The sequence below is a fragment of the Nipponia nippon genome, unplaced genomic scaffold (assembly GCF_047370975.1).
Source record: "Nipponia nippon isolate SJK-2023a ecotype South Korea unplaced genomic scaffold, ASM4737097v1 scaffold_18, whole genome shotgun sequence".
Classification (NCBI taxonomy): domain Eukaryota; kingdom Metazoa; phylum Chordata; class Aves; order Pelecaniformes; family Threskiornithidae; genus Nipponia; species Nipponia nippon.
This window is the reverse complement of record NW_028262334.1, coordinates 1,812,609-1,827,148: the sequence shown is the minus strand read 5'-3', so window position 1 is coordinate 1,827,148 and position 14,540 is coordinate 1,812,609. Positions and strand designations below refer to the sequence as shown.

At 51.6% G+C, this 14,540-nt stretch overlaps 1 protein-coding gene across 2 annotated transcripts; it reads left to right on the top strand.

The window, feature by feature from the left end:
• The first annotated feature begins 51 nt into the window (after positions 1-51).
• On the top strand, positions 52-14,295 carry MVK (mevalonate kinase). Of its 2 annotated transcripts, XM_009472339.2 has the most exons (10): positions 52-205; positions 285-432; positions 1,474-1,621; positions 2,887-3,042; positions 5,889-5,992; positions 7,047-7,092; positions 7,885-7,975; positions 8,430-8,546; positions 11,744-11,897; positions 12,241-13,910. In XM_009472339.2, the coding sequence occupies exons 1-10, from the start codon at positions 128-130 to the stop codon at positions 12,390-12,392; spliced, it is 1,194 nt and encodes a 397-aa protein (XP_009470614.1). In that variant the 5' UTR covers positions 52-127; the 3' UTR covers positions 12,393-13,910. The 2 variants fall into 2 exon arrangements, with proteins under 2 accessions (XP_009470614.1, XP_087610964.1); XM_087754838.1 differs by lacking the exons at positions 11,744-11,897; positions 12,241-13,910 and adding an exon at positions 14,080-14,295.
• The last annotated feature ends 245 nt before the right edge of the window (positions 14,296-14,540 follow it).

Here is a 14,540-nt window from a genome sequence, read left to right as displayed (position 1 = left end):
TAAGCGCAAGGAGGGCGGGGCAGAGCGCGGCTCCTATTGGTGCGCGGCGCTGTCAGTCCGCGTGATTGGAGTTGGGGAGCTGAGGCGGCGGCGCGGGATCCCTGAGAGGCTGTGTCCTGCTGCGGGGATGTGGGAGCGGAGCCTGGTGCTGTCCGCCCCGGGGAAGGTGATCCTCCACGGGGAGCACGCCGTGGTGCACGGCAAGGTAAGGAGCCTGCCGCCGCCGCCGGGGGCTCCGGCCCGGCTCCCCTCGCCTCCCTGACGCCGCTTCTCCTCGCCCGCAGGTGGCCTTGGCCGTGGCGCTGGACCTGAGGACCTTCCTCCGCCTGCGGCCCTGCGGTGAGGGCAGGGTGTGCGTCCGCCTGCCCGGCGTCGGCGTCGTGAGGAGCTGGGACACTCCCCGCCTCCAGGCCCTGCGGAGGGGCTTTGCAGGCGAGCGCTGGGAGGAGGAGATCGCTGCCCATGTGGGGCTCTCGGTCCTGCCCGGTGACTGCCCCGGGACCCCGCAGGGTTATTTGTTCCGCCTGCAGAGTGTTGCTGGGCCTTGTCATCTGTGACCGCGCTCAGTGCGTGCTTAACGAATGTGTCCCTGCACACCCCCAGCTCAGGCAGCCGCACTCCCTCTGTGTGTGCCTCCTGTGACCTGCCTGGTGCTCTGGTATCTGCGAGTGGCCCTTGCTGTGGCTGTGTCCTCCTGTTTCAGATTCCCAGGGGCTTGTTCTAGTGCTGCTGCTCAGGTGGTGGTGTAATACATACAGAAAACAGCCAGGGACCACATCCAGGTGTATTACTGATGGGGGGCCGAAAAGGAGTCTCCCTGAAGCTGGTCGGAGTTGAGGGCTCTTGGGGAAGACAGGGATGTGGGGCCTCTTTTCCTGCCTCTCTGCCCCATGCCAGCCCTCACTGGAATTTCTGCAGCATCTTGTACTGGGTGGAGCCGTGGACTGGTGGTTGTGCCGTTTCCCTCTGGAGTACCTGGCATTAACTCCTGTGACCCTCACGAGCACCATTTGCTTAGCAGAAAGCAGAACAAAGTCTGAGTCAGAGCATTGGTAACCTCTCTCAGCACTGACCAAAAGTTCTCTTACGCTGATGCCTGCTCCTGGCCATTTGGAGTCCAGACTCGTATGCAGCGCATCAGAATGTCCATGTTCTTTAATAAAGAGTTTGTGACTTGTCAAGTTCTATGTAGTGATGGGTGGGTGCACTGGAAAGTGTAGGCAAGGAGACAGTTGCTGTAATACAGTGCAGGTATGGGATGTGGAAACACTGGGTTTTCAGAGTGGCTGGTGGACATTTTGCTTTTATTTTGTCATGAATCCTCAGGCGGAAAGTTTGTAGGTGAAATCTGAAATTGACTCAGTGTGTTTCTGCCTGCTATAACAGGAGATGTTGTTCTTGTAAATACTGCTTTCAAGTTTAACAGTTCCCTGGTTTCGAAGTGTTTAAATTCTCCCCTGCTTGCTTCCATAGCTGACTTTGATGAATCTAAGTCCCCCAGCGTAGAACAGCTGGATACACTGAAAGAGTTTGCCGGAATCGCTGCTGGAGCCTCAGCTCCCGAGAGCCTTGCTACCCTTGCCTTTCTGTATATGTGCCTGGCTATTTCGGCTAAGTATGGGTAAGGCTCTCTTCCTGCCCTAAAATAAACATGCTGTCTTCAGTGTTGTTCACTATTAATTCCTTCTACAAGGTCACAGGAAGAAACCAAATCTTTGAGGCAAAATAAGAAATTACAAGGAATCTCGCTTCATTTAGGTTCTGAGCACCTCAGGAGAGGCTCTTCAGAGCTGAGCTGTTTGGTGGGTGGGGTGCCCCGAGCAGGTGGGCTGGGAATCATCTGCTCTCATTTAGGCAGCTAGCTTTGAGGTGCTTAAGTCAGAGCAGTTCATCTCACCCTTCCTGTGTAGTCAACAGCAGCAGAGACAGACATCCCTCCCTCCAGCAGGCAGCTCGTTTCATCCTGGCTTAGGTTAGAAAAACTGCTACAGAAATGAGCTGTGAATTCATTGTCTCGGCTACATCTGAACCCTTTTGTGGGCTGAATCTCCCTAGAAATAGGAGAACTTGGGGTAACCACAGCTCAGGGCTGTTCCAGTTTCTGAACTTGACCAACACTGTTGATGAGATCAGTGTAAGTTACTGGACAGGTGCTCAGGGCAATGTCTGATGCAGCACTGCTTGCTGTTTTAAACCAAGTCAGAACCTGACTTCAATATTCATAGCAAAGGAATCAAAGGTTAAAGAATTATGATGTGTAGCTGCATCGTGTTTTGCTTTGCAGTCTCTGAGTTGCTTGGTGATAACACTGGGGCTGTCATCAGCCTGCTCTGAAGCCATCAGTTCATAGCTCATGTCACTCACCAGCCAGTTAAAAGCTCCTGGGTTCGATGTTAGGGTCTGTAACACAACCCGGACGCGTTCCGTGGAGAAGAGGGGGGCATGTGGGCTCAGATATGTGTGTGTTTCATCTTCCCCATCAGCTTGTTGCTGCAGTGGGATGTAACTATGCAGTTATGGATTTGGGATATTTAGGCTTTATTTAGAAATATGTTTAAAGTCACGTTAACAACAATCTTTGAAGGGTCTCTTTATGGTGCTACTCAAGTATTTAGTTACTAAGTGCCCCCGCTAGCAGCTTGACAAGCTGTGCTAATCATAGATCCAATTCAGCAAGGCTTTGTTCTAGTACAATGGCTTAGCAAGGCTACTCAGCTGTGCTAACTGAAGCCGGTGTGTGTCGGATGTGTATGCATGTGCTGATGTTGCCAGTTTTCAACCAGCTTGTCCTGTGATCAGCCCTAATTGGCATTTTTTGCCTTTGAAATGTTGTCTCAAGATAGAATTCAAGGTCGTTGTGTTACATCCTGTGTGTTTGTGTTTCAGAGATGTTCCGAGTGTGGACATACTGGTGTGGTCTGAGCTGCCCACGGGAGCTGGGCTGGGTTCAAGTGCCGCCTATGCTGTTTGCTTGGCGGCGGCCCTGCTGACAGCGTGCGGAGCCATCTCGTGCCCTCTGAAGGAGGGAGAGTCCACAGCCAGGTAACACACTGGGGAAGCTTCCCTGCTTCGGATGCACGGCCCAGGGCAGCTCTGCTCTCTGTGCCCCTCTCCTTCCTTTTACCTGCACAAATTCTGACACGGGCACCTCTCTCAGTCTCTCTGGCTATGGCTGTAGTAGTGGCACCCTGAGCCCAGCTCCTTTCCCTTCCTCTCCTATTGCTGCCCTGCGTTCCCAGTAGCAGGGACGTGCCCTGTCCCAGGGCTCTGAGCTGTGAATCACATGTTTACAATTCGCTTCTGATAAAAGCAACTGGATGCAGAGACTTGGTAAAACTTGCACTATATCCCTTGTCTAGTGTAAGATATACATACTTAAAAAAAAAAAAAAAGCTTTATTTTGCCAAGCAAATAAAACACACACTTTCATTAAAGTGTTGGTTTTTTTTAACCTCTGTTTCCTCTCTGTCCGTGAGCATCTTCCAGGTTTTGCTTTGAGTCCTCAAGGAGTCGAGGATCCTTTCTGTGTTTTCTGCATTTTCATTAATTTTTTTCTGCACGTGCTACATTTCCTTCTGATCTCCTGCCTGAGTTTCCCCTTTATCAGTGGCTGGTGAAAGGGAGTTTCTTTCCTTCTGCCCTTGGGTTGCTTTCCCTTGGAGTTCAGTCTTGAAAAACTGGTCTGCTCTGCTGTGTGTCTGAGGAGGCTCTGTTTAAAGATGCACATCACAGCTGGAGTGTCAGAACCCTCTATTGTTCATTCGGTGCCAGGTGCAAACCTTTTATGGTTGGCTTCTGCGGATTTTGTGTGGGACTGAAAGTGAGACAGCAAGAGGGGGTGACTGTGTTCTGCTTCAAAAACAGAGTTTGCAGCCTGACCCAGAAACACGTTCCTAGAGTGGAGCAGTTTGTACGCCGTGCTCAGGCAAATCTCCCAAACAGTCACACAGCATGAGAAATGAAAGGCCAGTTCCAAACCAGGCAGCGAGCAGTGAGGATGTCTTCATTCCCTGCTCGCACGTCTTAGCTTCAGCTTGAACACAGCGTAATTTTTTTTTCTTCCAGCTGGCATGCAGAGGGGTAAGTGAGAGATGGGGGTGTCAGACTTCAGAAGGTTTTTGCTTAACGTCGCAAGAAAAGAACAGCGTGATATGATGACTCCTGTGTAGAGAAGAATCGCAGCCTCTCAAAGAGGGTTAAAAACAAGTGGTTTACAGCAAACTGCGCTTCTCTTCTGAGTAGCAGTGGTGTGAGCTGTTTTCCTGAATGCTTCAAAGATTAAATATTGGCAAGTGAAATGCAAGGTGTGTGGAGACGGATAAAGACATTCAGCGGAGGCCCAGGGAAGTGGGGAGTTAAAGGAAGCAGCTTCCAGATAGCAGATGGCTCTCAGAATTTCTGCCTTGCCTTAGCAGTGGTCAGTGACTGTTCTTGTTATTTCATGCAAGACTGTGTGATGCTTTTCCAAAATCCATGTTTATGCCTCTGCTCCATCATGTAATACCTGTTCCAGGCCCCATATTCTAAAAACCTGTCGAATGCACGTTCTTTCTGCACTGAACACCAGCTCTGATCTCTGCAGAACATCGCTGATGCTGGGATATCTGATACCACTCTGCATTAGACCATTTGAACTGTGCGCTGTGTGTCTGGACTGCAGAGCAGGCAGCGCCATGTTCCAGGGGAGGCTCAGAGATGTGTATTCGTGTGCCTGCGTGAGTCTAATTGTGTTACAGCAGGGTGCAGGAGGGCTAGCTGGCTCCCTGGGGTGCCAGGGTTTGAGGTAGGCCTTCAGCGTGGAGTGAGTGAGTGGGTTTGAAATAGACGGGAGAGTTCTGAAGGTGGTTGTGTGGGTGCGTGCCTTGCAGAAGCAGGCCCAGAGCGGTGGGGTTTTGAGAGGCGCTGTGGTGGAATTGCGGCGAAGTTGCAGCCAGCAATTGCTTTGTAACTGGCAGCTCTGCGCTTGCTTTTTGTATTGCTACAGTGCATTAATTAGTATGTTCAGTCAGGGGCCTTGATCCTTGCTGAGTTTGACCCAGCACCAAACTCTTTGTGCCGGCATTTAAACTCTCAAAGCACTTACCGATTTATGTGACTGCTTTTAAGACAACAGAAAGACCTGTTTTTGTGGTTTTAGCATAACACCTTCTGGATCTGCATTTGGTTCCCTTCTGTGCTCTAAGTGCCAGCAACCGGTGCAGCTTGAAGTGTTAGGAGTTAATCCCTAAAAATCAAAGTCTTTGCTGGAGATAGTAAATCAGTTCTAACTACACCTTTTGACCCAAGTTGTGAGGCTTCTGCAGCTGAGCAGCTGGCAATTAGAGGCTGAAGTTGCGCGTGTGAAATGCAACTTTTACTGTTCTCTTTTCACATTTTGCCTTCTGTGTCTATAAATGCACCGTCCTGCCTGTTGGTGAGCAGGATCTCGGGCCAAGATGTGTGGTAACACGCAGAGTTGGGGAGGTGGGGATAGGTCTGGACTTGCATTCAGTTAAAATCGATCTTCACTAGGCCAGGGCTAGGATCTTCTCCCTGAATCTGCTCCCTCCCTTGCCGCTGGCCTGCAGCGGGAGCGCTGGGTAGCGGTTGTGCCCTTCGTGCTGTCTCTGTCCGTGGAGCAGCCTCGGTTCCCCTCACGGGCCTGGATGTGTTCTACACGCTGCCGTGCAGAGAAGCGCCAGTTAGGCGCTGTAAACAGCGATGCCCGCTCTCTGCTGAAGGAACGCAGCACACGGAGGGAATTTGCGGGGCTGGTGCTTCCCACAGCAACTGGGTGCCTTGTATGGTTCCCGCTGCTTTTGTATCTCCTGCAGCCTCTGGTGCTTCTGTCTGTCATTCTGCACGTGCTGGTTTCGGTTGTGTGTTGGAGTAATTTTCTTGCCTTTCAGGTGGACAGAAGAAGAGCTGACTTTGATTAACAGCTGGGCCTTCCAGGGGGAGCGGGTGATCCATGGCAATCCCTCGGGCGTGGATAATGCTGTTGGTACCTGGGGTACGTGTGTGTTTGCTGCTCCCTGGCACTGAATGTGGGTGCTGAGGAGGGGCTGATGGCGTGGCAGAGCAGCAGACATGTTTCCATTCTCTGCTGCAGAGTGTGCATCAGCTCTGGGACGGTGGTAAGCAGATGCCATAAGTTGCATTTCTCCAAACGATAAGGCTTGATTGGGGTTGCTGCAGAGACACTGGATCAGCAGGTTGCCTCACTGCGCTGAGGTGCAGCAAAGGGACCAGAAACTCCCAAATTCAGGTCCCTGTTTTGACCCGAGCAGAGGGAATCCTTCCCTGTCTTGGTTTGCCCCATCTGTAAGCTTGAGCTGGAGCCAGCTGGGCTGTTGGGGACCGGCTGCAGTAACACCAGAGATCTGCGTCCCCCAGGCAAGTGCTGTGGGGCAGAGACCCTGCTGCAGATAACTGAAACTTAAACATTCTGGCATGGACAAAGAAACCTAATCCTGTCCCAAGGATAATGCAGTAGAAAATGCAGTTGGACAGCTGTCATTTAGTTTCAATTAGCAGAGACTTCCAAGTGTTTTGGAAGTGTCCTTGGAGGCTTTTAATAATCTTTCTAATGAGGCCTAATCGCAATGCCTCTGTAAAAGTAGGAGCCACGTGAGACATTCCTTCTGGACAATGAAATTCCATGCTGAAGGACAGCTGCTGACATGAGTGCACACGTTCAGTCCAGTTTGAAACCTGTATGCTTGGCTCTGCCACAGGAAATCGCTGCTTGATTCTTTTTTTCAGTAAAGATTTAATGTTGGCCGAACTCTTTGCCTTTTAAAAAATATTTAATGTGATCCCGAAGTAGAGGAGAGCAAAGGGAAAGGCATTGGGTTAATTACGTCCGGCCAGACCCTCTCATTAAGTCAGCAGGGTTAGGCAGATTCATGCTGTCTGAGAACATGGTTCATTTAGCTGGTGTTTCTTGCAATTACTGTCATATGCTCTGGGTGAGGTTCTAAAGATGAAAGACCTTCTGTCTCTTACGACACTGTGTTATCTCTCAGCTTGCTGTGTGCTGAGACAATGCATGTATTTTACTTTAGGTGGAGCCCTGAGATACCAATCAGGAGAAATCACACCATTAAAGAGGTAATATTCGAGTTTAAAAATAACACTTAGATACGGTGGGTGGAATATGTCAAAGAGGCATTGGGTGGATCTCGTAGGGTATGAGATTAATGGGAGATCACTAACAGTGTGGTGGAAGGGCTTTGTAGCCAGATTTTGCTGTGGGTGTGGTGGCTAGCTTGAGTGTTGTCTTGGTTTGGGGTGGACGGGAACAATGAAATGTTTGGTCATTATCTGACGTTAGATGAACACAGCACAAAGGATCAATATTAATTTCATGGCATTATGGGCAGCAGGAACGGATCTGCTCCTGGCAGCAAATGACCTTGTGGGGAGGGGGAACTTTTTGCTTACCTGGTGGTAGGACTGTGTGAAAAACCAAGCTGCAGAGACAAATCCAGGTCCTGCATGTTCCCTCTGCCTCCTGCCAATGAAGTATAATCTGACTCCATTAAAATCTTTCACAGTGCATGAAATTGCTCTATTAGCAGTTAATGGCTACTGCTGGCTAGTCTCGCAGATAGTATTTCAAAGGAAAAATTTTGCTTGAAAAACATGAATTTCAGTAAATATGTTACAGTCCTATTTATAGCACTACTACAGTTCTTCCTTGTATCTAAGAGGAACAAGCCTGAACCTAGCCAGCACTTAAGCACCTGCTTAACTTTTTTAAAACTAATGGGACTCCTTTATCTTGGGTGCCTTGCTCAAATAGGCCTTTTGAGGCAGAAGGAACTGTGGCTGTCTGAGCCTTGGGAGCTGCTGGGGGACTGTGAAGGAGAGAGGCAAGGAGATGTCTCTTGTTGCTTCCAGGGTGCCAATGCTGAGGATTTTGCTGACTAACACAAAAGTCCCTCGAAGCACCAAGGTCCTGGTGGCTGGTGTCAAAGAGAAGATCCTGAAGGTGCAGCACCTGCGTGGTCGCGGGGATGGAGATGTGTGCTGCGGCAGGGTGGGGGGATAGCCCTCACAAGCTCGGATCTCCTCATGCGGGATTGCAGGTCTCACGGGGATTTCTTGGGAGATCCCTCCTGTGGTCACTGCATTCCTGCCTGCCACTAGCTAACACCCATCTGCCCTGGGAATGGGGGTTCAGGTCACCTCCTCCCTCTCCAGCGCTAACAGGGCTTGCCACAAAAATCACCAGTTTCTCTGGCCTGTTTCCCTCTCTTCCTCCAGTTTCTGCAGGTGGGAGCAACTTAGCATTGCCCTACTCTGCAGGGGATGGTTCTGCGAATGAGTAGCCTCAAGTGGGGTGAGGAATTGCCCACCTCCAAGAGACTGGGGCCAGTTTTATCACAGTGGTGTTAGAAGACTAGCGAGCAGTCTCCTCACATCTTGCCTCCCCCCCTTCTCAGTTCCCTGCTATAATGAACCCGGTGCTGGACTCCATCGATGCAATTTCTCAGGAGTGCCAAAGTGTTCTGGAAGCGATGCCTGCAAATCCATCACCAGAGTATTACCCTGTGCTGGAGGTAAGGGGCTTGTTTGCCAGTATTTTTAGACACTGTTACTGTTGAACATCAAAATGTCATTTAAAGAACATTAGGTCTAAGAAAAAAACTTGATAGCAGGAAATGTTCAGTTCCGAGTGAAACCGTGGTCTGTGTGTGCTGCTTTTAATGCCCTTCCTGGAGCCAAGGGACAGAAAATGCTGCTGGTGTCTCTCCACAGCGGTGCACAGGGAGGGAGGGAGCGGGCCTGGTGCTTTGTGGACCTGTAGCTCCGGAGGTTTTGTTTCCCTTTGCTAAGAAACGTGGAGTGAGTTCAGGCCGAGACGTTGCCTCCCTGCGCCGCGGGCCAGCCACACTCGTTCTGGCAGTCACTGCCTGTGAAGCAACTGCTTTGTCATTGCTAAGGCTGGAGTGAAGAACAGAGAGCCCAGCAGCCGCTGGTTTGTGATGGACTGGTTACGAGCCAGCTCCCATTGCTCTGCGCTCATCCTGGCTCCAGAGAATAACAAACAGAGTTGTGCCCAGAGCTGACCTGACATTGATGCATGAGGTGCATACAGAGATCTGTGTTTGTCTTGGCTTTGTTCAAAGTAGGAGAGGCTGCTGTGGTGGGGGGAAGCACGCTTCCAAGTGGAAGATTTTTTTTTTTTTGCAGTGCTTAGAGCACTGTAATACTGATTCATACAACCGTGGGGTGAGGATGTGTGGCAGTGTCCCAGCTGAGGCAAACCTGGCCTGGCCCTGGGTGCCAAGTGACTTGGACGGTCAAGAACCATTTGGTACCAGCAGTGCAGTTCCTTGCTGGCATCTGGATCCCTCCCCTCGGCTCTCCCGTGAGGACCTCTGCTTGTCCTTGCTCTCGCTGGCAGGTTGTCCCTTCCACAGCTGTGAGGGTGCTCCGGAGGTGCGGGAGGGGGCTCTGGGGCGGGACAGAGAGCTGCTGTCCCAGTTCAACCCGTGGCAGCAGTGCAGGGCCGCTCTGTTAGCAGATGGCTGGTACCGCCTTCTCCTCTTCCCTTCAGGCTGTGTTGCACCTCACTGCCTGTGGGTGAGCTGCTGCTGGGACTGCAGCAAACACAGGAGGGTCTCCCATGGGATTCACAGCAAAGTCCTGTTCCCTTCTCACCAAGAGGGTGGGGGGTTTCTGTACCCATCAGGGTGGGCTAAGTCTAACGAGGGCTGAGCTGGCATCGGCTGCGGGAGATCTGGAATCTGTTTACAGCACAACTTCAGACAACTCCTCTCCGCCTTAATGCATTATTGCTCAGACTGTCAGAAGTATTGGGAGACAGGGAAGAGGAGGGCTAATTTGAAGTGTGCTTTGAGATCCTGACATGAAAGATGCCAAAGCAGCCCTGTATGCCATGCCCAGGAAGCAGCACTGCAGTGAGCAGGTTTCTGTCTTGAATCTTTGTTTTGTCTTGTGCTTGAATTGCCCACAGAGGCACAGTTGATTATATGCAGCATATATATATATATATATTTGGCTGTTTCTGAAGTGTGCAGTTCTGGACAGCATTGTATTTGAACCATCGAACTACTCTACTGTGTCATAAGCTGTCATCTGATTCCTGGCAGATTTTGGATCAGGAGATGACAGGTGTCTTGGATCATCATAGACAGTGCTGTGCCCTCACTCAGGCATATAAAGAGGCCTCTAGATGGATGTCTGTCCAGCCCAGCACAGAATTTGTGATATATGCGCTCTGCATGCGACTGGCTAATTCATCTCCTCGCATTTGTTTAAATGCAGTACAGAAATGCTCTGGAGGGGGGGAGAGGGATTATTTCTGCATCGTCCCCTCCTGTGTGGTGTTGGCAGGAGACCCGTGTGGAGCTGAGGGAGGGCGATGTGACTGACGCCTGTCACGCTGCAGCGTGGCTCCCGCTGCTCCCTGTGCACAGCATCCCTGCCGGCTCACCGTCAGCTGCAGGCAGGGAAGCGCTTGGTGGCATTGGCTGGAGGAGGGAGCGCAGGGCTCCTGTTAGGGAGCCTCTCTGGGACTGGTCCCATCTCAGCTGGCTCCCTGCTTGTGACACCCTCTGGGACGGCGAGGGGAACAGCCGCCACACACCGGGGAGATGATCGAGTTGTGGTGTCAGACCAGCGTTGTTGAGAGTGACGTTCTTCCACTGATAGTGCTGATGAGCTGGGAGGGCACTGCGGTGCTTGAGGGCCTGGTGTTGGTTCCTGGCCCTGCTCCATGCTCGCTCCAAGTGCAGGCCAAGCCCTTCCCTGTTTCTGAATTCCTCACCTCTAGTACTGGGCGGAGAGAAGCTGTAACTCCCACCTCTGTGTGGTGTTGCCCATTCCTTGGGCCATTTGGACTTTGCCGTGGCAGCTTTCTCCAGGAGGAGCAGGGTTTGTGGCTGGCTGGGACAGCGTGGCAGAGTTGCACTTGCAGCTCACCAGAGCTGGGCAGCTCTGCTTGGAGGGCAGCCTTGCTTAGAGAGTGGCTTGCGCTGCTCTGCCCTGAAGGGAGGACCCTCTCCACCCCACTTGAGCTGGGTGCCAGATTCCCAGTGTGGTGCTGGTGAGAGGCCCCTTGGCTCACAGCCCAGGCCCTGCCTGTGACGAGGGAGAAGTGCTGCACAATGCAAACAAGGGGAGGTAGCTCTGCGTCGCCTCTCCAGCAATGTTGTTTCGGACTTGGCTGTGTCAGGAGTCCCCTGGATTTAGTTATGCTGGATGGATTGCAGAGCAGGGCAGGGTGACAGCCAGGAATGAGAGATGCTGGCTTAGTGCCCTTCCCACGGCCAGCAAGGGGGCTTGCACAGTCTCCCGCTCAACACTCGTGTGACAGGGGAGAGGTGAAGCAGTTGGGAGGCATCGGGGAGCTCTGATTTAGCGCCTGAAATAAATGCCTGCTGGCAGCTTGCGGTGACCAGGATTTTCTTTCTCCTCCCCGAGCAAGGAGGTCCAGAAGCTGTTGTACCACTGTCACTGTGGTGGGCAGCAGCAGCACAAATCATGAGGGGGACAGGAAGAGCTGAGCAGCCCAGGGCTCAGACCCTGGCCTCGACCTTGCTGTGCAGTGCTGCTGAGCCCCGAGATGTGCTGGTGGCCAAACTCCCTGCAGAAATTAATGGCTGCATGGGGATGTGGCTGGGAAGGCAGGGCAGCTCGCCTGCACCTTGCTGGGGAGGGAGCCACAGCTGTGAAGAGCCTCTCATGGCTCTCATGCGTGCTCATCTCATGTGTGTGCGGTTGCTTTTAGGAACTCTTTGATATAAACCAACACCACTTAAACGTGATCGGAGTCGGCCATCCCTCCCTGGACAGGCTGTGCCGGGTGACTGCATCCCACGGCCTGCACAGCAAGCTGACTGGGGCTGGCGGGGGCGGCTGTGGCATCACCCTGCTGAGACCAGGTCAGTAACCCTCTGCTCGCCCTGGGCATCCTTCCCCGTTCCACACAGCCCTGCTGGTGGGGTCGGGTCTGGAAGCAGAGGGGTACGATGCCAACGCTTGTATGGCTGTGGTGGGATGTGGAGCCATGTCAAGAGCGTGGGATGGTGTCTAGCAGAGCCGCCTGGCAGTGTGCTTTGCAGTGTTTCATACAGGGGCGATTCAGCGTGTTCATTTATGTGTGTCGGATCTTTAGGGCATTGGCCCTGCTCCAGGGGGCATGTGTTTAAACGTGCAGTGGCCCATTTCGGTCTCCCTGCAGTGGCCTAGCTGACTAACTGGCTGCTCTTGCCTTCCTCTTGGCAGACACCTCCCCGCTGGCTGTGGAAGCAGCCAAGCAAGACTTATGTGCCTGTGGATTTGAATGCTGGGAGACCACTATTGGGGCCCCCGGCGTGACCCTGCACCACTCCTCGTCTTTAAATGCTGAAGTTCTGCACGCGCTTTCTGAGAGTTAAGCTTCTGCCTCTGGCAAGACTGAGCTCTTGGCACCGCGTCCTCGGAGCGATACCTGTGCGTGCCCTGATGCCCGGAAACGTGTCTCTCGCTCTCCTGTGTTGCTGTGAGCCTCTAGATGTGGGTGTGGAGACAATTTCAGGCCTGGTGTCACTGGGAGTGGGGGCTACAATGAGGACCCAGGAGCAACTGCTTGCGCCTGGGCTAGGCGTGAGCTTGACCCAGGGTCTCAAAATCCTGTTTTGAATTTACTTAACTGCTGTGCTAATCCCAAGGGGCAGGAGGAGAGGGTCTGGCTGGATTCCAGCGCAGGTAAAGACACTTTGCTTGGCTCTGCTGCTTCAGATGCATGTGGTGTATCTTCCCTTCTCCCCTGGCGTCCTGCGAGGGCGGGCAGCGAGGCTGGCAAGGTGGATGCGCAGAGCGCTTTGACATTTTTGGGTGAAAAGCGTCTTGGCAGCTCAGGGCTTGACACTCAGGTCTCCATTTCTCCTGGACTGCAATTCACAGTGAAGAGGAAACCTTTAAACACAGCTCTTACCTGCTACTAATTAAGAGTTGGATAATTAAAATGAAAGAAACAGCACATTTTTAATGATACTATCACTGTTTTCACTCTTTCCCATCATCTCTGCCTGGGCTGATAAGCAGGGTCCTGTAGCCAGCCCCTGGTTTCTGTTCACGTGCTCAAGATCAGGTTCAGACAGCGACTGTCACCTGCAAGGAGGGCGGCTGAAGGCACGGGAAGTCGTAACATTTCTCCTTGCAGTAGCTGTTCTGGGGTCTCTCACGCTTCAGTCTTAAACGCGCGTGTCCTTGCCCCTGCCTCTTGGTGGGTGTGCAAAATGTGCCACTGCCGGGACGGGGGGCCGAGGGGCGTCGGTGACAGAGCAAACACAGATTTTAGTTGGAAGTAATTGGTTTTTAAGTAGGGGGGGGGAAAAAACCCCACCACCTCCTCAAAAGCTGACCATAACTTGCAATTGGCAAAATATAAAACCTAAATGCATTTAAACTTCTTACGGAAATGTAAGTGCAGTTTTTACTTTTGAAATTTTAATGAGTTGTACCACGGAACTGAAGGGAATTGGCAGGTAAGTGTCTGAAGCCGGGCTATCTTGAAGTAATAAGCTGACTCTTAGTGGCTGTGGTCTCTTCTATACCCGCCAAAGAGATTTTTATCATTGTTCTGTTTGTCTGTTTTTTTTTCTTTTTTTAAGTATAGCTCTGTTCAAGAATTGCTTCATTCAAAGCTGAGTAATAAATGGGCAGAGGTGGGGGAGCTTCCCTTCCTCTTCCAGTGCAGAATAAAAAAAAATCAAGCGCGAGAAGTTGAGATGTACTAGCTCTGAAATCCAGGCATCGTGATGACCAGCTTTAGTTCGCTGATCAGATGTAAAACTGTCTCTGGTTTTAATAAATTGACGGGTTTTTATGTGCAAAGTGTTCTTTGATAATTATGCTGGGTACAAAAGGGAAAATGTACCTTACACTGCTTCAATAAAAACAGGTTTCTAGATGCTGGGTTTCTACGTGTCTAATTACAATTCCAATTTGCATCCAAGAACAGCTTTACACTAATCACAAGTCAGAAAGCCTGATAAATAATTTACCATTTTCTAATACAGTGTAATCAATGTGAGTATCTGGAAGCGTTTTGACTCTATAACCGCTCAAATGTGTCTGTAGTTTCTCCTGGTTAGCACAAAGAAATGCCAAATCCAGCGCGAAGAAACTTCGCTTCAAAACGACATGTCTGGGCTGATCCTCATTAGCTGCTTCCCGTGGAAGGCGGCCTTGCCGTCACGCTACCGCTGCTGGAGGAGTACGGAGGAAAAGAAGGGAATAAAAATGTTGATTTGCTCGTTTAAATCATAATTAAAATTGGTGATTTAAGTAGACCAACTCAGGTCGGTGTGGGGGCCTTCTGTTACCGTCCTGCTGAGCTGCAGACGTCCTGTGCTGAACGGCAGAGTGTTGAGCATGCGGTCCCTGCTTCGCTCTTCGCCCCCCAGCTGGGGCAGGGCAGCAGCAGGAGGCCTTGGCTCTACCCAGAACACGCCACCGCGGGATCCTGCAACCGGGCACGCTTTTGCCTGCAAACTTCCAGCCTTCTCGTGTTGGCCTCTGGTTTGTTTCTGGGTGTGGTG

Bases quoted from the DNA above. Each gene is read 5' to 3' on its own strand.
- MVK (XM_009472339.2), top strand. From the start codon at position 128: ATGTGGGAGCGGAGCCTGGTGCTGTCCGCCCCGGGGAAGGTGATCCTC. The intron at 1,622-2,886 runs GTAAGGCTCTCT...TTTGTGTTTCAG, and splicing joins GCTATTTCGGCTAAGTATGG to AGATGTTCCGAGTGTGGACA. The intron at 7,976-8,429 runs GTGCAGCACCTG...CCCCCTTCTCAG, and splicing joins TCAAAGAGAAGATCCTGAAG to TTCCCTGCTATAATGAACCC.